Genomic DNA, 25,065 nt, shown 5'->3' with positions numbered 1-25,065 from the left:
GTATATTTTCCTAATAACATTTGAAAATTCTAAGCTCCTGGTATTATTTAAAAACACATTTCGAGCTTTGGTTTAGGTATATTTTATTTCAAACACTCCACTCGCACTGACGAAACCCTCTTAATATATACAAATATATAACATACTTAGGCCTAGAGATATGTATAAACATTAGCTGACATCGTTATGTGCCTTATTTCGTTGCAGACACGGGGACAAAAAAAAAATCATAATGGAGAAGAATCAACCAGACTCCAAGTTTGTATGGGTAGCTCGACCAACAATTAACGAAATCGGCTACCCAACTAGATAATCAACAAAAGTTCCCCAACGGATGTACCGATCGATTACTTTTTGAAGCAGATCTTGAGTATTCGGATGACGGGCGCCTCGAAGAAGGCGGATATGACAAAGGCTGAGCCGAAGGACACGACGGCGTTGCCCAGGAACAGGGTCAGGATGAGGGGATTGCTCAGGTGGACGGTGCCGCTCATGTGCGAGGAGCAGATGAACATGATGATGGGATGGATCAGATAGGCGCAGTACGTGAGTCGCGACAGGGGCCACATAACGCGATACGACAGGATCGCATTTACGGTGGGCGCCAGGCCCCAACAGCAGGACAATACGATCCACACCAGTCCGCATCCGAAGGCGGTGTGGGCCACGCCCACGTAGAACGCGCTGCTGACGGTGCTCAGTTGGCCCTCCCAAACGCCAAAGACCACTATGAGGAGCACAAACAGGCTGCCCGCCCAAAGGGATAGGTTTAATCGCCTGGAGACTAGCGGCGGAGTCTTTACCTTGTACAAAACGTAGCCAGCACACATTCCTGAAAAATAAACGTTAAATTATGTCAGGTGAGTTCAGAACTTTCATCACTTTTAGTAAGGATTATAAAGAATACATCATATTTCGTTCTAAAATGTTAGAAAAAATTAGTCTGTCCTTGGTGCTTCAAAAATTTTTACTAATTATTGTTAGTCAAACTAATTTTAAAAATATTGTATACATTTTTTTGGGGTGGAAACAGTTTATAGCACAAACCCACACTGTATTATGAATATTTGGTAAACATTTGGAAACTATTTGGATATCAAGACAATATTTTATGACCAAATAGACCAACTTATTTATAATATCCTTTTTTTCAATTGGTATACCTTTAAATATCTCTGATATCTTTTGAAAATGTTATAATTTGAGTGCTCTTGCATTTATAAGTCCGTGATACTCTATAAAAAGTTTACTCACCCACAATATAAGAGCCCACTCGCTGCCAGGGTTTGTCATACAAGAAGTCAAAGGACTCGAAGGGCAGGGCCACTTTATGGGTGTACTGGTGCTGCAGGGAGATAATACCAGAGATGCTCCAAGAGCTAAGTAGAAATACGATTAACGTGACAGCCACGGCCTTAAAGTACCTAAAAAGGAAATGTATCAAAAATACAGGACATACTACACAGACCACCTTTTAACTTACTTTCTGGCCAAGGCCAAGAGCAATGCAGCCATCACATAGAACTGCATTTCATTGGCCATATACCAACTCCACATCATGCACATCTCCGTCTGCGGAAAATAGTTGTTTATGTACAGAATATTGCGCCACCAATAGACGCGGCAAGTGTTGTGCTCGATTTTGGCCGGTTGAAAGACCGAGGTTTCCAAACCTTGTCTGCAAAGAAATCAATCCACATTATAACTAAGAATGTTACAATGGACCATACCAAATATACCTCACCTTACGGCAAAGTCATTGAAGATGACCACAAAGAGATATACTGGAGTGAGTCGCAGATAGCGATAGAGCAGCATCATCAGGGTTTCCGAACAACTGCGCTTGATGAAGAGACAAGTCTCGGCAGGATGTTTGCGATCCTGCTTGAGGTAGAGCAGGGTGACCAGCAGGCCGCTGATGAAGAAGAACGAGTCCACCGAGAAGGTGGCATTGCCAATCACCTGATACCAAAAGGAACGCTCCGTGATGACCCTTTCAAACTGCCAATTTTGCTTGGTTATTATGGTCTTCTTTTATTTACAATGCCAAGTACTTACTTTATTTTCGCCAATGGCGAACATCTGCAGATAGGTGTGTACCATCATGGTCCACAGAACAGAGAAGACCCTCAGACCATGCAGACAGGAAGTGTGAGTCTATTAAGGGAATCCAGCAGTAGCAGATGAATTGAACTTTGTGGATACTTTACCTCTAAACTTACCTCCTTGGTCTTGTCAATATTTAAGATGGCCTTGGCATTGGTTTGCAAGGCAAAGCATAAGAGTATTTGCTGGTGCAGGGCTAAAAGAGATTAAGGGGTTAGGACTAGAAATGTGTTGTAAACCACACTTACCAATGGGTTGCTCTGCCTCATAGGTTCCCGTGGCTCCGGCACAGCTTCCGGTTTCCACCTGGTAATCGGTCATTTCCGACTTGCCCGCCATCGAGCCCATCGCTGTGGAGGTGTTGGGGTCACCAACTACCCCGTTTACACCATCCGCCATATCGGTTGAGTCCCCCGATCTTTGTCTATTCCCATTGACATCCATGTCGGGACCATCAGTTGTGGGATTTGTGCTGCCCAAGGGACGCATTTGAAAGAGCTCGAAGGGCTTGGCATAAAAGCCACCATTCTTCGCCGAGGTTCCATCGCATTTGCCACTAATAGCCGCAATCGGGGCCACCACCAAGCGACGTTCGTCGATCTTCAGTTGGTAATAGGAGGCCACCAGGATCACCAGGAATAGTGTGAGCATAAAGCTTCTACAGGGGGAATTAACTTGGATTAAGTACAGGGTTTTTCTAAGATGACAACCTACATGAAGACCTGGAACTTCAGCTGTCGCCAGTGACTGTAGAGACCGGGCACAGTGCGGACGTGCAGAACCTGGAGCGGAGGTTGCTGCACCGAGGTATTGTGTGCCCCCAGAACGGTGAGCATTCGAGCATATGGATCCAGAGACAAGATGGACTGGACATCGTGGGCAGAGCAGGACTTGGGCAGGCACTCGCCCAGGCTTAAGAGCATCTGAAGAGGAAGAAAAGCAGGATTAGCTAGGAACTTTGAAGATTCTCCAGGTGCAAGTCAAAACGCCCAGTGTTATAACGCCCGATGGGGCGATGAGCCCGTGGGCCCTATGACACTTTTGAGAGTGTCATAACGCCCATGTGGCCTATTCAGCGCACCAAAAACCCACCGATCGATTCAGCCGGGGCAAGTGAAGTGCCACATCCGCCACATAGAACTCCATGTCGAAGTGTTTCCGTTCCTCACTGGAACTCTGGCGATTGACCTCGTAGCAAAAGGATAGCTGACCCAGCCACTTGTCGTTGCCAAAGAGCAGCTGGCCACGATAGCGTCCAGAGGAGTCATAAGCTGGAAGAAAGGAAGTTTTAAGATCCTTCATCAAGGATAAAACCCTTTAAGAGACTAAGACTCACCCTTCTGCGCCCACTCATAACTGGAATGAAGGGCAGTTAGATAGGCCTGCATCTCCAGGCCACAACCTGTGCGAACGCTTGTCCGAATTTCGGATATCTGCCAATAGAAGTGGTCATAGAGATTGGCCACCAGCTGGAAGTAGTTGGCCTGGCCATAGAGACTCTCGGCCATGCTGCCGTTGCCCGTTCCATTGGCATTGGCCACCAGATAGCGATTGATGCTGTTGATGGTACTGCCCAGGGTCTTCACCTGCAGTTCATCATCGCCACTCTGCTTGAGCAGATCGCGTCCCAGCTTGGGCGCCATTTGGGGCTTACTGCGCAGGATCTTCAGGATGTGGGTGCTGGAGGTGGTGGTTGTCACCGGAGATCCAGTCGTCGAGGTTGTGGTTGTTCCCGGCAAGGTGGCCGTTGTGGGCTCGGTGGATAGCTCCACGTCCACGGTGTCGTTCTCGTCGGGATTGGAGGGACTGTAGCTGGTGCCCGAGGCCAGGACATGCTGCTCCTGGCTGCTGAGGTCACCCTTCTTGATCACCTCGTGCTCCAAATCCTCCAGATCGCCTAAGTTGAAGTCGAAGGTCACCGGATGTAGTTCATAGTCCTTAAGCGGATGCGGTGGCTTCACATACTCAATGCTCGGCAGGATCTTCTCCAGCGGCAGATAGGCCTTCTTCTTCAGCGGCTTGAGAGGCAGAATCTCGTGTGTGTTCAAAACTAATGGTGTTTCGGTTTCAGAGTCCTCGACTTCATGCAGGATGGTGATGTTGCTCGAAAACCGATGTCCTGTGAGGGCCTCTGCCTCCTGTTTTTGTGTCTCATTCGAGGACCTGCCGGGGCAACTGGAGATGAGCAATAGAAGAGCCACTAAGGCAATCCTTGGGTATGGCATATTTGCCAGTGGATCCTGCTCTTCTTTCACCCCACTGCTCTCCACTTGACCACTTTACACTGGGACTCGCGGAGTCTCTGGTCTCTAATTGTGGACCTGCTTTTCGGAATCTCTGGTGCAATGCTCGGCTAATCTCTGGCCAGCATTGTCTTAGGTATTCTGCTGGTTTTCCCGCGGGACGCAGTTGTGCGCACAGTTGACTAATCCCTTGTGCTCCTCCGCGGTCATTGTCGCAATCTCAGATTCTGGGCCACTTGGCTCATGGGTGTGCTGGCTAAAAAGGAAGCTGGTTCATCGTGATAAGAGCTTCAAGGATTTGGTATGGGATTTGGAAGATTACAATGAGCTACTTGGATAATCTTGGATTGGCGTAATTTCCACTTGTTTATGAATCGATTTTTGATTTGTTTCCATGCAGGCTGTGTCTGCGAGGAAAAAAAAAGTAGCAGCTAGGGGAAAATTGCAAAATTTCCTGAAAACTCAAAAACCGAAAGAGAAAAACTTGTTAAACGTGTTGTGACCACCAGCAGTCGTGGTCGTGGCCAAGCTGGAAAAGCGTCGACGCGTCGGGAGGTTATTGGTATCATTGGTTATATAACTTCCGCGTATCAATTCGCCAAGATGGAGTGCCGATGATCATCGCCACTGCCCACTGGCTTTTTGCACCACATTATGAAATTTGCTCTTGGCTGATCATATATAATCCACTCAGTCTTCGAGACCAAGAGTTGGGAGAAGTGAGGTCATTAGAATATCCATTTGGCGAAAAAAGTGAAAGGTAAGGGTCGCTTTGGCCCCCGCTCACCATATGTAAACACACTTTTTTTTTTTGGTGGGTGGCTCTGTGCTATTCAATTGTTTCCCCACCAACTACAAACCCAAAAAAACAAACAAAAAACAAATAACAAAATCCAAGTGGCAATTGAATGGACAAACATATGTGCAAGAGAAGCCAAGCCAAGCCAAGCCAATCCAAGCAAAACCAAGCCAATGCAAAGAAAAGCGAACCAAAATGTGTGTGTTTTTCTTCTGGACAGGTCTTTAGAGTACTGTATGGGATTGTTTTGTGTTTTTGGTTTTGGGCTAGACCACGACGACAACCGAACCGATGAAAGTAAAAACCGCAACTGATCAAGCGCCGCCAACGTTGGCATCTAAGAGCTGGGAGCTCTGGGAGCTGGGAACTCGGAGCTCCGATTCGGATTCGGACTGAGACTCGGATTCGTGGCTATATGGGGGGGTACTGCGACTACCGACTCCGAATTGTGTGTGTGTGGTAAAAAGCGCTATAAAGCAAACATGCAGAAGGCATATTACATAGTATATGCACTCGCAAAAACCTGACAACTGCGAATGCAAACGGGCAACTGCAGGCGACTGCCTAAATGAAACCAAACGAATGCTTTTTATGATCAATTTTCGCCAGCAAAAAGCTGGGAGTGGAGTGTGTGTGCCGCCCAAGAGAGGTGATCTCGGCTTGGATTGGATTCGATTCGATTCGATTGGAGTGGAGTGGAGTTTGGCCGAGAGTGGAGTGACCTGATCCGGACAACTGGCAGAACTCGCTCCCATATGCATGGCCCAAAACAATTACCACAATAATAATACTGGTATTAGTAGTGGCGGCACGACGACAGGCACCTGGCATCGAAATGTCGCAATAATCCAAAATCCATTCATTCGCACACACAAAACAATGTCCAATGTCCAGTGGAAAGCCTGCGAACAAGTTGATCCGCCTCTTGGAACACTTTCGATTGCATAAAGTTGTCTGGGGGCCGAGATGGGTTGGAAAATGGTATAACCCACATTGCCAATAAGTTATTCTTAAAGACCTAACCTTATCAGAAACAGAACAAAAAAAAAACAGTTAGTACTTAAGTAAAATGTGTGCGTAGTATTGTGAGTAAGTGTGATTAAATTGATATAATCAATATAGCAATTCAAGTTATTATAAGCTATTGCCTACTGAAAGGGCAAAACTCTTTAAAGAGTAAGAAATGAAAGATATGTTAGTACTCAAAGGTTATCAGAAATAGAATATCTGAAGGCCAAATTATAAAGTGAATATTGTTGTGAATAAATATGATAAAATGAATATAATCAATATATCAATTGAAGGAACTGAAAGATATTCCCTAATACAACTCCTTGTGGATCTATTCTACGAGTAATAATAAAGTAAATATAAAGGTTTACCACGATTATGTTGGGTCTAACTATTCTACAAATCAATAAGGTATTAGGATAAGTAAACAATCTCATGGAAAACTCAAAAAAACACCTGCCAACCTCAAGAGCCGAATGCCCGTAAAGACTTAGCAACTATCCAGCTATCCACCGAAAGGTTGACAAACTATTTCACGTTTCTTCCTTTGCATTGCGTCTGCGTTTAATGCGTAATTGGACTTGGGACTTGAAACCCGAGACGGGACTTGAACATGAAATACTTGATTCCAGCGGAGGTCCAACACCTGAGATCAGGTGATTCCAGCCAATTGCGTTCGCTGGGTAATTGGAAAAGTTTTTGGTCAAGCCAGAAGTCAGCCGTAAAGAAAGCGACTCATTACGAGATAGACAATCAGCATGTTGCAATGCCCAATAGATGAAACAAACGACCTCGGACTTGCGAAAAGGGAAGCCGAGGCTCCATAAAAATAAAAATGATCTCCTGCACGGAAAACAATCCAAGTGGATATCAACAACAGATGTCTGAATAACAAGTATAATATATTATTTTAATAATACACTTGGGTATTTTCGTGAGCGTTGATAAATGTTATTTCGATATTATGATCTTTCTGCGTGCTTCCGTGGAAAACTATATTATGTGACATCATATCATGTTAATAAATTTTGGTAAATTGATATTATGATCTCAATCAAATATCGAACCATGTGATGGCTCCTAAATGGCGTATAAAATCATCAACTAGACCGCCGTATCGTATCGAATTTTCTCTCTGTGTGCCTCCAGTGGGCACACACCCCTGGATCTCTGGATCTTTGGATCTCTGGATCAGCACGAGCCGACAACAAGGCAACGTTTCCAATGACTGGGCAGCCCAGCTAGCCTGGCTAGGCCGACTGGGTGATGGTGATAGTCGTCGTCATTAAGTGAGTGTGCCAGCGAGTGTGGATTGGTAAACGCCGGAGCCGTATTTGTGATGCAATTTGCCAGAAACTCCATGGTTACGCTGGCCAGGCGGTGGAACAATAAAAACAGCAAGCTCAAAAGAGAAGCCAACGAAAAACCGAATGCCGAGTATAGAAAACCGATGGCCGAAACACGCTAACAAATTTTCTTTGCCAATACCGGAACAAATTGTACCGATTGGTTTTCCATCGTTTTGCCATTTGAGTGTCTTTCAAAAGCTTGGGAATGACTGCCTATAAATCAATCGAGAAAATTCTCAAAGAACCCTGGCATATGTAATCTAAAAGCTATAAGCTATAGAGGGTTAATGTTATTGCTCTTTTTAGGGTATCCAAAAGAATGGAAATGCCTTAAGTTATTGCAGTTTGGCGATTTCTTGGGCAACGAGTGAATTATTCCCCTGGTTTTTCACGAAAATAAAACCTGATTTTCAATGAAAGCTCTGCCAAAAAGACTTCAAGGAAAATTCCCCAATTTTCTAGTTGGTCTATACTTATTAACCCAATAGCAATGTTTAATCTTTACACGTTGTCTACTTAAAATGATCTCGAGTTTATCTGCTGCACACTTTTGGGCTGCCTTGGGAAGTAAAGTTAGGCATATTTATGGGGTTTTTATGTGATATTGATATGATATGATTTCAAAAAACCTTGGGCTACAAACTGAATAACATTAAAATAACTTGTTTTAAGATTTAATAGAGATTTTAGACCTGAAGACGTATCCTAACTCAACTATCAAACTATTGTTTGGAGTTAACTCAAAAACTTTAAAGCAATCTTGAAATCTTTTTGAGTATCGCTCTAGATTTACTTTGAACATGATTAAATATATAAGTTCTTTAGATAACTTTTTCTCTAGGTGGCCATTACTTTTTAGAATAAACCCATTTAAATAGTCTCAGGGGTCAAAAGTTCAAGCCTTTGGTATAAGAAAATTAAGATTGTACGTCAAGGTCATTAGAAATTTCTAAAGACCAAAGATAAAGGCAATTGGCAAATGAATTTTGGGATTACCATAGATAGGTAAATGATGACAAATTCTCGGTGCTTCGGCGAAATTCGCTTACTTATTACGATTTTAGCGCCTAACGACCACTAACGGTACGCCAGAAGACATTAGCCAATGTCGACGAGGAGCAGAAAATCGTGTGGCATCTGGAGATCTGGGAATCCGGAGGCGGAGGAGCCAGGGAGCGCGGCGAGTGGAGTAATCATCATCAGGCCAAATGAAGCTTTGCCCATCTATTTGAGTGCGGAGCAGGCGATGGCAATACAGCAGGAATTCCACTATTCGCGAGCGGAATGGAATGGAGTACAATATATAATCACCGATCTTAATGGCGAAAATATTTTGATAGTTGATGACCCAGAAGCGGAGGAACTAAGACAATGGGCTGATCACCATTTGGTAAGGGGTTACCAGGTCAATGAATCCATCAGTAGAGCCTCAAAGATCAAGCTACCGTTTTTCGGATGGCAAGAGGCTTACCCAGGGATTTCCCTTTCGATGGAAAAGGGATACTTTTTTTTGGTAGGTTGGGGGGTTGGGGAAACCGTTAACTCGAGCCACATTGTTAACATGTGCGGACGCTGATCATAACCATAATCGGGACTGTATGTTGCTTGCTATATGCTAATGTGCCTTGTGTCTCGGTCATTTGCATTTTCCCATGGCCCATCGAGAGTCCCAGAATCCCAGAATCCAGTTAGCCAATCCAGTTGGCCGAGTGACTACACGGCAAAAAATGGAAGACATTTCATATTTCTAGATTATAAAAATGACAAAACCATTGATTCGGTTGAATTCTCTAATATTCTACATTAAAATCTATCAATTAAACGAGGGTCTAAATTTTAACCCATTTTCATGTTCAATTTGTCCGAAGTTCCAATGTCTTTCAGTATGGGAACCCAAAACTTCACTTTCAGATTCTATAACTTGAGTTGTAGGACTCCGATTTTGAAGTGGTATACCTTTATGAGTTTGTATTTAAATTTCCTAACAATCTACATTAAAATATTCCTTTTCAAGGAGGGTCCAAATTTTGACCCATGTTCATGTTCGATTTTTCCCAATTTCCAATGGTACTCAGAAAGGTGACCCAAAACTGCTCTTCAATATTCCATAACTTGAGTTATTGGACTCCGATTTTGAAGTGGGATACCTCTATGAGTTTGTATTTAAATTTCCCAACAATCTACATTAAAATATTCCTTTTCAAAGAAGGTCCAAATTTTGACCTATGTTCATGTTCGATTTTTCCCAATTTCCAATGGTACTCAGAAAGGTGACCCAAAACTGCACTTCAAGATTCCATAACTTGAGTTATAGGACTCCGATTTTGAAGTGGGGTACCTCTATGAGTTTGTATTTAAATTTCCCAACAATCTACATTTTAATATTCCTTTTCAAAGGGGGTCCAAATTTTGACCCATGTTCATGTTCGATTTTTCCCAATTTCCAATGATACTCTGAAAGGTGACCCAAAACTGCACTTCAAGATTCCATAACTTGAGTTATTGGACTCCGATTTTGAAATGGGATACCTCTATGAGTTTGTATTTAAATTTCCCAACAATCTACATTAAAATATTCCTTTTCAAAGAGAGTCCAAATTTTGACCCATGTTCATGTTCGATTTTTCCCAATTGCCAATGGTACTCAGAAAGGTGACCCAAAACTGCACTTCAATATTCCATAACTTGAGTTATTGGACTCCGATTTTAAAGTGGGATACCTCTATGAGTTTGTATTTAAATTTCCCAACAATCTACATTAAAATATTCCTTTTCAAAGAGGGTCCAAATTTTGACCCATGTTTATGTTCGATTTTTCCCAATTTCCAATGGTACTCTGAAAGGTGACCCAAAACTGCACTTCAAGATTCCATAACTTGAGTTATTGGACTCCGATTTTGAAGTGGGATACGTCTATGAGTTTGTATTTAAATTTCCCAACAATCTACATTAAAATATTCCTTTTCAAAGAGAGTCCAAATTTTGACCCATGTTCATGCTTGATTTTTCCCAATTGCCAATGGTACTCAGAAAGGTGACCCAAAACTGCACTTCAAGATTCCATAACTTGAGTTATTGGACTCCGATTTTGAAGTGGGATACCTCTATGAGTTTGTATTTAAATTTCCCAACAATCTACATTAAAATATTCCTTTTCAAAGAGGGTCCATGTTCATGTTCGATTTTTCCCAATTTCCAATGGTACTCAGAAAGGTGACCCAAAACTGCACTTCAAGATTCCATAACTTGAGTTATTGGACTCCGATTTTGAAGTGGGATACCTCTATGAGTTTGTATTTAAATTTCCCAACAATCTACATTAAAATATTCCTTTTCAAAGAGGGTCCAAATTTTGACCCATGTTCATGTTCGATTTTTCCCAATTGCCAATGGTACTCAGAAAGGTGACCCCAAACTGCACTTCAAGATTCCATAACTTGAGTTATTGGACTCCGATTTTAAAGCGGGATGCCTCTATGAGTTTGTGGATTAATTCTTTAATATTCTACATTAAAATCTTTCTTTTTAACGAGGGCCAATTTTATAACCGATTTTCATGTTCGATTTTACCGCATTTCAAAATGGGAACCCAAGGGGAAAGCTAGTTATATAAAGTTTTTATGTGATATCTTGTATCGCATACAATTTTCTTTCCGTGTGGTCTCCTCTTCTATTCCGTTTGATGGTTGGGTCAATTCGTCAATTGGACGGAACTCTGGGCTCCAAGTTTGGCAAAGGTAACGGGCTCGGAAGAGGTTCTTCCACTACTCCACTGCGGCTGTCCAGTTCGTTAGGAGATCGTCCAGCTGTGCCGGTCATTTGTATCATCTGCATGTTTGCGCTGTCCCTGCGATTCCTCTGGATTCGAGTGGTCAGCACAATTGGGCAGCGATCATCGTTGGGGGTCACAGGTGTTCCAGGGACCAATAACTTTCAAAGCTGTCGTGGCGATTTATGAGAAACCCATTTGTAATCGGACTTAGGAAAGGGCTGCAGTTCTATCTATAGGATTGTGTAACCATTCGCAGAGTTCACAGATCCGTGGATAACTCATGAGTGCAGTGCAAGAGTTGCCATAATTTATATCCCTCGTTTCTTTAATGGTTGACACACTAGCCAAGTCTGGCTAACCATTTAAATTGGGGGCCCAGACTGAGACTTTCAAAATTCTACACAGACTTTCTCCTCCGGCGCACAGGTTCTAGCAATCCGAAATCGATTTAAGCATTTTCAGATTTCGTTTTCAACAGAAGCTTGTAATTTGCAGTGATTGCTTTATTGCCGATTTCCCATCATTTCGAACCAATTGCCATAAATGGAACTCGGGGCGCATTACCTACTCACCTATCGTAGATAAATATCTGTTGGTCTCTCATGGGCATTCACAATTTGTAGGTCATTAGAACTGCTAAATTTTCTAAATGCTCTTTAATTTATATAATTACATGGCCCAAAACTCGAATCGATTCAATGGCTTCTCCACTCGAAAGTGGAAAACCCAAAGCTTTAGCGATTTTCGATTCCCTGATCTTGGCTTTATGCAATTATGCGGGGCATACCCTCAAGCTCTGCGATTCGGTCTGGTTCGGTTTGGTTTTTAGATTTCGGTTTACCCTGTCTTGCTCTGGGGTTCTACTTATGCCCATAAAGACATAATTGGCCCCAGAACACAGACTTAAGTAAACAAGAGAGGAAAATAATAATTTAATTTGAAATAAAACGAGCGGCCCAATGCTCTGGGTCTTTGCACTCGTGCCTCCGCATTTATCTTTGACCCTTTTTGGTATTGTGGCTAAATGGGTCATTCGTCAAGGTAACTTTCATTTGTGAGCTGGAAAAACTGAAGTTCGGAGCGCGGAACATGGAACGTGGACGCACTTAATCATAATCCCATTCCTGGGCTCCTATTCTACCTATTATCTTACCCGCGGCTCTATTTTGTTTTGTTCTTGTCATTGACGAGACAATCCGACGATCTTGTTGGGCCGCGTGTCTCAACCCACTAATTGGGCTTGGATTGGACATGCCTGATTTTCCGATGTTTCTTGGTGTTTTAGAGTCAAGGATGTGAACTGGATAACCGTAATGCACAGAAAGAAAAAGGAATGCATTCATGATTATCGAAAAAGGTTCCTTTAAATAGATTTATATAGAAGAGAAGGAGAAGGCTAAATGCATGGCCCGAACTAATAAAGTTGCAGCACCCAGATTCTTACTATATATTCTTATTGTAGAAATGATTTTTACCATGAAACATTATTTCCCGCTATTAATTTTGAAGAAAATCTTGTAGCTATATATATTATATTTATATCTTCCTGTTTGCGTGTAGTTCTGGTACCATTACTGTTACTGGGCATCTCCATTAGCCGTCAGCCCATCAGCCATTAGCCATCAGCCAAGGGGTCAAGGCTAATTTCAACCTTTTGACAACTCAACTCGGTCGCAATCGCAATCTTGGGGCCTCGTAGCCCCGGGTCCTCGATGAGTGTGCAAATTGCCGCTGGCGGCCATTCTGCCGCTGATGCTGATGCTGCCCCGGCGAATCACTTTCCTGCTCTAAAGTTTGTAATTTGCCTTAATTGAATATTCGTGCTGGTGCTGGTCAAAACCGCACTAGGAAAAGGTGCCTCGGAGGTGCCCCAAAGCCCGCCGACATTCCTTGTGGAGTGGAGTGCACGGCTTAATGAGCCTGGGGATCCATCAGCGTTGACATATCCGTTGACTTTTGGTGTTTGGCCCTCCTCGTTGGGACTGGTGCAAAACCCAAGCCCAGGCCCAAAACCCATTACCCAAATGAAGTGTGACAAATCCATTGGTCTGGTACTAAGCCTAGGCTCAGGCAAAACTGAAGCCGAATAGCTCATAACCACAAGCCTGGCCGAACGAATGGCCTGCGGTTATGCGAATTAGTCCGATTTTATGGCCACAAATCATTGGATTTGTAGCTGAAACTATGCAGATTACAATTTTAAATGACTTAAGGGTTTAGTATTATTTTAGAAGTATGAACAATATAAATTTAATTAAATTAATTTAATTAATTGAATCGAGAACCTAATGAGGATGACTTCTTGCATGTATACAACCCGAATTCTTGAGCATCATTTTTCTTCTACCTCTAAAATGTATGTTTTATATTCTGAATAACATAATTAAATAATGACGTAATTAAGAAAATCTTTAATAAAGCACTTTATGGGAATTCCTCCTTATAAAGGTTTGCCACGCGAATTCTTGAGTATCATTTTCTTCTATCTTAATACAAACATCCAACCTGCTCTTACCTTTTAATGGTAACTCCATCCGATGTTCCACCACTATTAGCTTAAAGGGTCGGGTCTAATGACCCATCCACCTGCCCCAAACACTTTGTAAGCCATCTACTTGAGTGCAAACACATTTGCCAATGGAAATTATCCAAGCCAAGCCCAAGGATCCGAGCCTGGACCCTGTTGATCCTTCTGTTGATTGACTGCTTTCGTCACGCCAAGTGGCCAACCCACTTGGCTTCCAGCTAACCATGCCATTTATCCTCCATCCTCTCGTGTTCGGCGGCTACCAGGAGTGCAACATGTTAATCATTTCGAGCATCAGGCCATGTCAAATGGAGATCACACAGCCAGAGCAAAGCTATAGCCATAGCTTCTCCTCCTGCATTTTTCCTGCTGTTTATTTTCTGGCCAACACCAACCGACTAGCCGACCAAAACAGCTAACAAAACCAAGCAAACTAACCAACCAGCCAAGTGATCCCTGATCTTCATCTGCTGTGCAAACGCCCCGCGGGGCTTGTTACAAATTTTGATGGACGGCCAGTGGTTGAAATTGATTAGCTTTAATGGTGGCAAAGTTCTCTGCCTGTCTGCTAACCAGAATGCATTCCTAATGGAAATGTGAAGAGCTGGCTAGCTGGCTAGCTGGGCTTAAACAAAATCAGAAATCAGAATCAATCAAATAACATCTAGACAGACATATAATTTGAAGACCCTTTTGATTTTGATGTGTTGCTTAACTTGAACTGTCATAAGCGAATTAGCTGCGGAGTGTGGGGTTCAAGGCTGTCTTTAAAGGGCCACAACCCAGGCGGGGGGTCAACTCATCGGGGTCAGGTCGCGGGTTTTCTTCATGTCCAAAATGCTTAGAATCATGGGAATCCATCAGGGAGACTTGCCCATCTGCGGTTTTCCGACTTTCACAATCGAAAGAATTCGCCGGGCGGCCACTTTTATGCTTCATTAGGCCAGAAATTATATCTCATGGTGGCCCGGGCCCTGAGATTCATTCTCTAGCCATTTCTGGCTATCTCCCATCTGAGTCGTCGTCGTCTCCTTTGGGTTTTTCAATTTCTGAAATTGATGAACTTGCTGATGGAAATCTGTCAGCTAGCGTCGAAGTGTTGAAAGCTTAGACGAGGAATGAATGGGCTGGTGCATGCACTGAAAAAATATTTCCTATTATTTATTTAAACTTTAAGTTTAAAAATGTTTTTATGTTTTATTAGAGTGATATATATTTTGTTTACGATTTTGTAACACGAAATTAGGGTTTGCATGAGTTGTTTCTGGATTTTCTATTTTTAACACGCGAATTCTTTAGTCTCATTTAATAAACAAGTGTTGTTTGATTATTTGTTATTGTTAAACTATGGAGACCCATTAGTTTAATCTAAATGTGGTTAAGATCAGATATTTGTTGTATAATTATTTGTAATTTGTCTAGTTTTTGAGAGTGCACTAGAGTTTAAGTGGCTGGAGAACCCATGTAGTGGATGAGGATGAGTTTTATGGATTTCCCAACCCGCAGAAGGCGCAGCGTTGGACAGACATGCAGGTTGGCCGCTTTGCACCCGCAACAGCGGTTGGCCAACCAGAAAGTCGGAAATCCAGAAAACCCACTCAAAAAGCCCGGGGCCAGGACCTGGAATGACGGCGCTGAAAATGCAGACATTAAATTGATCCCCAGATTTGAGATCTCAAGACCGAAGTGCGAAGACCAGACCAGACGAGAAAACGCGATTGAAAATCACAGCCATCATCAGCCAAGCGACAAATGAGCAGACACAAGTAATCGGAATCTGAATCGGAATCTCAGACTGAATCTGAATCTGAGAACTGCTTTCCATTTGCTAACCGCAATCGAAGCCTCAAGTTTTCTAGTGTTGCAAAAGTTTTTCATTTGTTGTACCTATTAGTATCTATAGGTACCGAAACAAGTACCAAGATAAGCTTATTCACAACGTTTTAACTTAGGCAAGTTGATGATATTTGCAGGAATATGTTTATAAATAAGGTAAAGGGACAGTTGGTGTTTTCCCATCTTCAACCAAATTTTTTTAAGATGTAAGGTACCACTAAAAATGTACCTCTAACACAATCAAGGTACAATCTTAGTAACATTGGCAGCACTGTCCCCAGTCGAGTGTGCAAAATGATTTCCTTGACTGACTCTTGGACTCTCACTCGCTCGCCTTTCGCATTTCAATTTATTCCACAACCGACTAGAATCCAATGCCAATGCAAATTATCTGAAGAGTTCATCAAACCTTTGGCAAATGCAACCAGATAGCTTCTGCTTCTGCGACTACTGTGCTAAATGTTTCTTTTTTGTTGTATCCCATCAGCCTCTGGTCTTCTTGGCCATCATCATCATCATCATCCAGATGGAATCCGGTTCCGGTTTCGTTATCGTTTCGAAGGTGACTCTGTGACTTTGAGCAGGATGTTACCGAGATGGCGATATGGCGATATGGAGGTGAGACAATCCACTGGTTCCAGATGTTCCATGGTGAGCGTATAACTGGTTAAAATCAGTGAAAAGGAAGGGTAATTCGATTAGTTATCGATTACCCTGACAAAATCTTAATTACTCAGTCATTTGATGACTGCGCCACGAGATTAATCGGTCCCTTCAAATCGATCTTGATTAATGATCTTATCATGAATATTGATAGTGTCTGGGCAGTTTCCTTAAGAAAATAAAATATTTTCCATGTTATTAGTTGGCAGCATTTTGATTAGTTCAAATCTTTTGACCGGAACTAATTCTTATGACTATTAAATCTTTAAAAGAGAGTGAGAGAGATTAGATATTCTGCTTCATAGTGTATCTCTCCCAAACGAATCAATTATGTAAATGCATTCCATCTCCATTAAATTCTCTCTTCATTGTCTATAAGACAGAGTTTCCCCACTTTTCCGTTGGCCAGTTTAAATTCGCCTGTCTCTTTCGATCTTGGCCTGGCTAACTATTTAGAATGATTTCATCAGGGGCCAAAAATGGGCAACGGCGAATGTCAGAGCCCCGTCGTCACGCCTCCAAGTCCGCAACATCAGCACTTCTTCTTCGTACTTTAGCTGGGATCTCCAACCTAAAATTCCCAACTACCAACTCCCAACTCCACCCCCTTTTCCACCTTTGTCTCATTTTGTCCCGTGTAGTTTTTTGCTCCATTTCTGTCACGCTTGAAGACTGCAATTGAGCCAATTGAGACCCACAACTGTTTTAGTTGCGGTTTCCGAAGATGCTGCCCTGCCAGCTCCTCCGAAACTGAACACTCAAACAAAAACCCATTCAAAACCAGTAAAATGGTCTGTAAAAAATGTTTTTGAAGTAGAAACTTAAATTATTAAATCAGACAACTCCACTCACTTAAGCATCTAATCAAGAGATTTTTCTCAGTGAACATTTCTGGGGGCGTGTGAAGAAGAACGGGGGGGGCTTCAACTAAAACAAAGCCAGGCAACGAGATAATAATAATACACATAATATTAAAACGAGAACAACGACACTAAGCCAAGTTAGCAGAGAGACTTGACAACAATGGTGCGGGAGGTGCTCCAGGAAAATGACTAATTACGTGCTGGCAAACAGCCCGAGGTTCCGAGTGGGCTAGTGATAGAGGGGCTGGGGGTTCGAAGGGGCTGCTCGAGGGGCTCAAGGGGGTTACCCGGAATGGGGGACTACGACTACGGACCATCCACGAACGATCCACATTAGCAGCGGGCGCTGCTCGAGCTGCTCGCGTTGGTAGCGGTGAATGGTAATTGCGGACCGTTATAATACGAGCGCGCATAATAAGATCGAGAGATGGCTAAGGCTACACGGAGAAAAAAATAGCGTTAATAAATTAATAATTATAAAATTAATTATAATTTACATATTGTAAACATCATTTTTAGTCAGGTAATTAAAAGTAACTCTGTGAAAACACAATCTGTAAAATGTCATTTAAGGATCTGTGTTCTAATAGACGTTGATAATTGAAAATATTATTAAAGAGCTAAGAACTCGTCTGCGTATCAAACTAACATGTTTTTAGAGCTTAAAACCTACTTGTAGTTTAACAGGTCGAAGAGAAAACAACCCTTAACGTCTTTGAATCGATGATACAAGAACTGATATTTAAATATTTTGTATAAATGTTTCACCGCATTCGTAGGACTTTTTTTAGCCTGGGTATTAAGAGTTAATTTTTCATCTTTATTATAGTAACCTATTTGAAAATAAACCCCTGTTTTTTTTTTGCTCAGTGCCTTGCAGAAGCGGAAAGCTTATGGGATCAGGGGGTTAGGTGGCAGTCTGGATGCCCTGATGCGCATATTTGCTCCAATTCCGACGCTGGCTAAATGTGACACCCGAAGGGGAATCAGAATCAGAATCGCATGGGCCGTACTCTTGGTACCTACACCAGACCCAAGACCCCATCCCCAGTCTCCACCACCACTCCGCACCACTCTAATCTAATCAACAATGATGACGACGATGACCCAGTTCTGGTTGCGTTTTGCTTGCAACAGTTAGGCAAATGGAAGTCAAAGTGGAATGCATTAGCATCTGCCACCAGCACTGGCAGCAGATGGAGATGCAACATGCCACCAAGATGCACCTCTTGTCGTGGCCCAATCATCGGTAATAACCCCTGGAAAGATGCAAAGATGGCTCTGGGGTGATTCAAAGAAGATTGAACCCTCTACAAAGTCGGGAAGTCGGTCAAACTCAAGCACTGGAACTCTGAAAATAAATAGAAACATGAGAACACATTTGGCCATTATGTATTTATGCCAACTGCACTTGTCGTTCGGGTTTCGTTTAGGAAAATTGTTGCCTTGTTTGTGCCCATGCCCATCATTAGCCAGAGTCTTGATTGAATCTTACCTAAATGGTATACATTTACCTAATTTTCATAAATACCCTATAGCTGTGATCATCATATGATCATTTTTGTGAAAGTAGAGGCAGTTTTGTTTTTTTAATAGTTCCTCAAGCTTATAAATCTACATAGTAGAAATCAATAAGGCAAAAGAGTTGGGGTCCCTTATTATAACTGTTTTTTTTTTGTGTTCAGTTGAGGTTTACATGCTTATCCGAAACATATCTCCCAGTTCTTTCCGATACCGCTGCCCCTTTCCCTGATTTTTTATATTTTTTTTTGTGTTGTACCCATTTGAAGGGCCTGTATCCATTGTGAATCTGTGTCAGTAGGAGCATCTGCATCCGAACAATACCTTTAGAGGACAGGGATTCCAGTCGTCCCCCCTCTGGGCGGTGTCAATTCCAGCCAGATACAAAAGGCGAAGAATGGCCAAGAGCTGTCGACACCAATTGGTGTTTTTGCCATATTTAGTTACCAGCTTAGAGGGGAATGGGAGTGGAGTCGGGAGTTTGTGAAGCTTGGAGTGGGAATATATGGGGAATCTCGAGGCTTGGTTGCAGCAAATATGGACAAATTGCATTGAACTGAAACCGTGTTTGGATCCTAATAGATCATGGCCGACATGATTGATGACTCCGGAGTGCGGAGTACCCAAAAACAAAATAACACGAACGGGTAATGTAAACTGGAGCACCCGTAGAAGGTGCTGCCGAAAAGAGGAAGGGTTTGGGTTCTTCAACCTTCGTTGAGTCGGTAAATTAATGGAAGATCCATTTCTTGCTGCGTACCGTGTTCTACCCAACATCCCATCATCACCGATCTTCAAGTGTTATTGCTCCGATTTAGTTAGTTAACTCTAACAGTTCATAAACACTTGTGCTCGGATTGGAGGACAGGAAATGGAAGGGATGTCTCCATCACCGCCACCATCTTCATGCTCCAGAGTTCTCCAGAGTGTTTTACCTCTAGTGTCTACTGTCTTCTGTCATTTATCGCAGATCGCGAAGAGTTTCGACTCAAGACCCAGGAAAATTGTCGGGAGAGACCTTTTTTAAACATGGACACAACAGTTGCACAGCACACAATTTCGATGTTTACGTAATGCCAGTGATTCCGAGGCGAAGCCAAATGGATTCATCTCTCGGCTGTGGGTTCCAAGTTCTGGGTTCTCGTTCTGATAATGTCTGTTCTGTGTGGCATGTAAGCTGAAACCGCAAAGAATCTTGGGTCGGTCGGTCTCCTCCTCAAATGGAATGCATCTAACTGTCATTGTCAAGAGAGAGAGTCACTAACCACAAATACAAAATTCGCTCGCTTCGCTGGGGTTCATCCGCCTACACACGGAAAATAAAGGTTATATTTCTCATATTAAATCAGAATAACAATTAACAATGTTATAAAGCACACTTAAAAAAGTATTCGCCCTGAATATTAAAAATGAAGAATCTATAATTTACTAAAAAATATTGTTTTCTTATAAGGTTAATTTCCCTTTCTAAAACTTAAAACCCAAATCGCCAGTATCTCTAAATTTCTAAAATTCAGTCAGTTAAAATCTATGCAGCAACAGTGGCGCTTGAACCTGGACCTTCTATACTATAGGGTTCGTAGGGCTTTAATATAATTCCATCTGATCTTTTTTCCTGTGCAGCTCCTTGGCTCCATGCTCCATTCTATTCAATTCTCCGTTGCCGTTTCCATTAATGAAATGCTTAGAGCCCGAGCAAATTATGGTTTAGCTGCTCATGCGTGTGGAGCTCGCGGCCCAACTACACTTTCCCAAGTGGAGCAGAGACAACTGAGGTCGCGTCCATAGGGTTAGAACACATCGTCGTGCCGCCCTGCGGTGGCTTTCACTCACCAAGATCCTGAGATCTCTGGGATCGCCGATCTACAATCTGGGATCTGCGATCTGCGAACCGCGATCTATCATCCCCAATTATCAGAAATCACTTTCTTTCGCCGAGTACTGACCAGAAACACATCCATCTCGCGGCTTTATTCCCAATTCCGGCCAGCCAGCTTAGCTTGTGCCCATTCCTCGTTCGCCAAGTGGGTGAAATGTGATGTTGGGAAAATCTATTTAACGGAATGCACTCAAATCATGCAAAAGGCAAAATGGTAAAAAAAAAGCGCAAGGCACAACATAAAACGTGAGTCGATGACGTGAGCCCGTCAGCCATCAATCGAGTTTCAGAGGCAGAAGTTGCAAGAGAAGAACGGGCATTTTGTAGACATCTTTTATAGACTTGGGATGGACTGGGTGGATACCTCTTTAAATAAAAATCTTTATTAGCTAATAACTAGGAATTTCGACGCCATAAACAGGTTGCCACTCAAATTAAGCTGTACCACGTACAGTTAGTCCATCTTTTAGTATAATGCATCTATATATTTGGATTGGACTATTCTTCAGGCAGTCCATATATAGCACAGATATTTTTAATCCCAACGATCATCTTTATATCAACGCTTTCTACAAAGTTTTTGTCAAGTCTGATCGATCCTGGCTTTCAGTGAAGCCCCCATGGCCACAGAGAAACAGAAACCATAACGAAAATCGAAAACTATTTTTCACAGCCTCAGCAAAGAGTCGAAGACGAGATCGTTTAGAGGAGCTGGGAGATGGGGATGGTCTCCTCAGGTCCGAAAGATCGAATCCGAGAGCCGGTGGCGACAAATGCTGTTCGTGGAAGAGAATCTCCGCTGGGGTATGGGGTATAGGGGTTGGGGGAGAATTGGTGGACCCATGGACCCGTTACGAGAATCGCTTTTCTTGCATTTCCTTTTGGGAAAGAAAGTTTTTCGCCAGCCGAAAAATACAGATCGCCCAAAGATTTGGCTTTTTGTCTTTGCCTTCATTCCTTTGTCTTTCCCTCATTTGTTCTTTTTTTTTCTTTTTTCATTTCTTTTATGTTTTTTTTTTTGTTTTCTTTTTGTTTTTGGTGTGATTTTGGTTCTGGATCTGAATCAGAGTTGGGGAGTTCGGAGCTATCTAACGGCATCGGTTACACTACATAACTGTTCTCACTTTCTTCACCGACGTTTTGCCGCGCTCTTTGGATTTATTGCTTCGTTTCGTTTTGCCGTCTTTTGTCTTTTGTGGTTCGTTCTCGCATTTCCGGTGTTCAGAATCAGAATCAGAATCAGAGTCCAGAACCAGAAACTGGAGTTTGTGGCATTACTTAGAAGCCATTACAGGGCAGAAAAGTCAAGTCAAGCTGTCCGATGGTGGGGAGAAACCGAACTGGACCTGACTAAGATCGAAAAGCTCTATTAATTTGGCTTTTCTTATGGGGTGAATACCAGATACTTACCCATACCTATAGCTCATTTGCATTACAGAATAGAATCTCCATTTGTCTGCCACTTTCACCCATTGATTTTGGACTTTTCTTTCGAGAATTCCAACCGGGCTTCAAGTCATAAATCAATGGCCTTTCCCAAAAGCTTCTGCATTTCGGGGGGCTATTCGAAATAGGTAAAGAGATTATCTCAGCCGAAGAAAGACGAAAGACCTTCGCATCTTGGTCCAAGAGTCTGAATAGCCAAAAACTCGAGTGAAATCAGCTGGGGGAACCAGAAGTTATTTTCGGCATTTGGTCGCAATGAAAGTAAAACCCATTAGATTCAAGTCTGAATGGTGGCGACGATGACCATAACAAGAAAGCAGGTAAACACGCCGGACATTAAAATAAAATCAAGTTAACACAAACAAAAAATTAAGAAAGAAATAATTGTCAAAAGCGAAGAAGCTCTGAAAAGAAAGGCTTAATAGAAAAATAACTAACATATAAGAGCAGTCCGAGTTCGAATCCGAGTCGGAAGAGCGGCGTGTGCCCTTTCTTCAAAGTGAAATTTCCTTCAATGCCACTAAGTCTACAATAGGGGGCCCCAGCCACAAAAAAGCGAGCAATTTTACTTGCATCAACTGAAAATGTCTAACGCACTCTTAAAGCACCGAATTTCGTATGATCTGAAGACATGTTTTGAAGATTTAGAAGACTACGGAATTCTTGATCTCTTGAAAAAAAAAGTGGTAACATAGAGAAGAAAGGTGAATTTATATATTAAATCAAAGCTAACATGTATACACAGCAAGTCTCATAAAGCCATAACTAAAATGCTAGTATCATATGATTTTAAAACAATAAAAACATAATTTTACCCTTTTTTCCACCTAGTTCTATAAGGTTTTATGTTTCATAGTAAATTAACTCTTCATCAACTTAGGGTATATAATGAAAAGTTAAAAATAAAGAAGACTTAAAAGCAGGGACATACACGCACTGTCGGCAATGAAAAGTGCGTAAATCATTACCAAGTTTCCTCCTCCTCTCGCATTTTTTTGGGCTTTCTTTGAAAGAGAGGTAATATACAGATAAAAAAATGAATTAAATTTAATATTAACTGGTAAAATATATGGTAATATTGTTCAAGCCGTTTAACGATTGAACAAACCCTTAGTAATATGCCTTTGTACTTGATTTTATCCTTTATTTAATAATATTATGAATTTTTAATTTCCAAAATATTGTCTTGTCACTTAAAACACATGAAATTGATATGTTGGTTTATAGTTCAAAAATCATATAAAATGTCAAAACATAGATCTTTATAGAACAATATTTTTGTTTTCTGTGTAAGAAACAAGGGGCAAAAAGGTAGTGGGTAGGGGGCTTTACTGCATCTTAAGGCCGCATTTATTTTGCGTTTAATTGCCACAATTGTGAAATTAATTTCGTTTTCGTTTTCATTGGCCAGTGAAATCTTCATGGCGTTTTTTATGCCTTTATTTTGTGAATGACAAACGGGTAAGAGCGAGGGCCTCGAACTCTTCTCCCTTTTGAAAAGCCAGCGAAGAAAACTCTTTGATTGACTGTTGATTGATTGGATTTTCTTTGTTTTCATTATTCAATCGGAATTACGGAATGTCGAGGGATTTTATTTTTTATCAAAATATGATGCTCAATAATTCGACAAGTAATAATATTAGAAATTACGTGTGAATTTGGAAAGTCTATATAAATACTAAAAAAAGTTTGAAAATTGAAATAAAATCGATACAGCTTAAAATGCCATAAGTAAATTAGAAATGAGGCTGTCCTCTTGTTGGGAATTCAGCCCAGTGCTCCCATTCCAATGGGCTTCGAACTAGATCGACTAGAAATAAAATCTGCTATTAGTTCGCAATCTCATAGTGCCACACTTCCAGGGCTTCCCACATGATTCTCAATTCTCCATTCTCGATTCTTGGACTCAATTGAGTTGTAGAGTCATCATCAATTGTTGGCTTTCGTCATCGCTGTGTGATCCCAATACAGATTTGTTTGCACTCGAAATTAGTCGAGAAATGGCAAAAAGATGCCGCCCTCATTCGAAATTAGTCGACTAAACATGGTCAAAGAGTTGGCAAAAGCCAAGGCGGAAAGATAGAATGGAACAATCAAAGAATTGCGGGAAATCGGGGGAGAATCGCAGTAGAATCGCAGACAAATTTGAGTTTCAAATCAAAAGCTAATGAAAAGGTTATAACTGCCGTTAGCTGGCATCAAGACAGTCTGCCATAAAGTCAGAAATTATGCCAAATCTTACAAAGACAGAGAGTCAGTTGAAGAATCCCAGCCCAGTCGCTTCTAATTTTGTTGGCCTGGGACTGCGTTGCACTGGCACAAGAATGCCAAACATGCAAGTACACTGAGAGAAAGGGACTGGGAAATATTATCATATTCTATGCTGACTAAATAAGAGTTAAATAATGTAAATGAATCGGTTAACAATTATGGTTTAGTTAATTTTAAAGATTTTTAAGAATGAAGTTTTATATTATTAATGGGTATAACAAAAGAAAATCTTTCTTATTTTATGATAGTTTGTGATATAGCTATGTTAAATACCATTTTTATGCCGCTAGGAATAGGAAAAATGTACAAGTTGGGTGACATTCTCCATCTGTGTACAATCTATAGCTTCTGGAGGGGATTTCTCCAAGTGCCGGACAGTTCGCATTCACACGCCAACCGGCGAGGCAGCAAACGGCGAATTGATGCCGCCGATGATGAGCTGCCAGTCAGTCAGAGTAAGGCTTAGACTGAGTCTAAGATTCCGGCTAAGACCCTGGCCAAGACCCCGTCTTGGATACTGGCCAAGACTGCGAAGACTCGAAAGACTCCAAAACTGCAGGCATAATGAGAAACCCAGCGGAGAGCGACGGCTGGCGATGCCTGAGATTATGCTAATAAGTTGGAGAGCTGCTGCCGCGTTTTTTGTTGGCCGAAACGGTATTGGTAACCGAAGAGTTGGCCCAAACCAAACTAAAACGCTGCAAGCGACGACTGCGACACAAAAACCTAGAATAGAACACAATTGACCAAAGACTGTAATACCCTGGAATACCAGGCTA

The 25,065-nt window shown here is 42.0% G+C and overlaps 1 protein-coding gene across 2 annotated transcripts; it reads right to left on the bottom strand.

Moving 5' to 3' along the window:
- Positions 1–76: 76 nt before the first annotated feature.
- Positions 77–5,469, bottom strand: LOC108016795 (O-acyltransferase like protein). 2 transcript variants are annotated; one of them, XM_065868197.2, is made up of 11 exons: positions 5,340–5,469; positions 3,443–4,605; positions 3,199–3,377; positions 2,821–3,029; positions 2,355–2,764; positions 2,223–2,302; positions 2,059–2,157; positions 1,745–2,001; positions 1,484–1,678; positions 1,255–1,424; positions 77–832 (listed from the first exon to the last, which is right to left on the bottom strand). In XM_065868197.2, the coding sequence occupies exons 2-11, from the start codon at positions 4,329–4,331 to the stop codon at positions 348–350; spliced, it is 2,973 nt and encodes a 990-aa protein (XP_065724269.2). In that variant the 5' UTR covers positions 4,332–4,605; positions 5,340–5,469; the 3' UTR covers positions 77–347. The 2 variants fall into 2 exon arrangements, with proteins under 2 accessions (XP_065724269.2, XP_016939057.2); XM_017083568.4 differs by having other exon boundaries at positions 3,443–4,756; positions 5,340–5,450.
- Between the last annotated feature and the right edge of the window lie 19,596 nt (positions 5,470–25,065).

Source organism: Drosophila suzukii, chromosome X, assembly GCF_043229965.1.
Source record: "Drosophila suzukii chromosome X, CBGP_Dsuzu_IsoJpt1.0, whole genome shotgun sequence".
Taxonomy (NCBI): domain Eukaryota; kingdom Metazoa; phylum Arthropoda; class Insecta; order Diptera; family Drosophilidae; genus Drosophila; species Drosophila suzukii.
The sequence above is the reverse complement of the archived record's forward strand: the minus strand, read 5'-3'. Positions and strand labels throughout refer to the sequence as shown.

Excerpts from the sequence above, each read along its gene's own strand:
- LOC108016795 (XM_065868197.2), bottom strand. The coding sequence starts at position 4,331 with ATGCCATACCCAAGGATTGCCTTAGTGGCTCTTCTATTGCTCATCTCC. Across the intron at positions 1,425-1,483 it reads CTCTTGGCCTTGGCCAGAAA|GTACTTTAAGGCCGTGGCTG; the intron begins GTAAGTTAAAAG and ends TTTCCTTTTTAG. Across the intron at positions 833-1,254 it reads AGTGGGCTCTTATATTGTGG|GAATGTGTGCTGGCTACGTT; the intron begins GTGAGTAAACTT and ends TTTATTTTTCAG.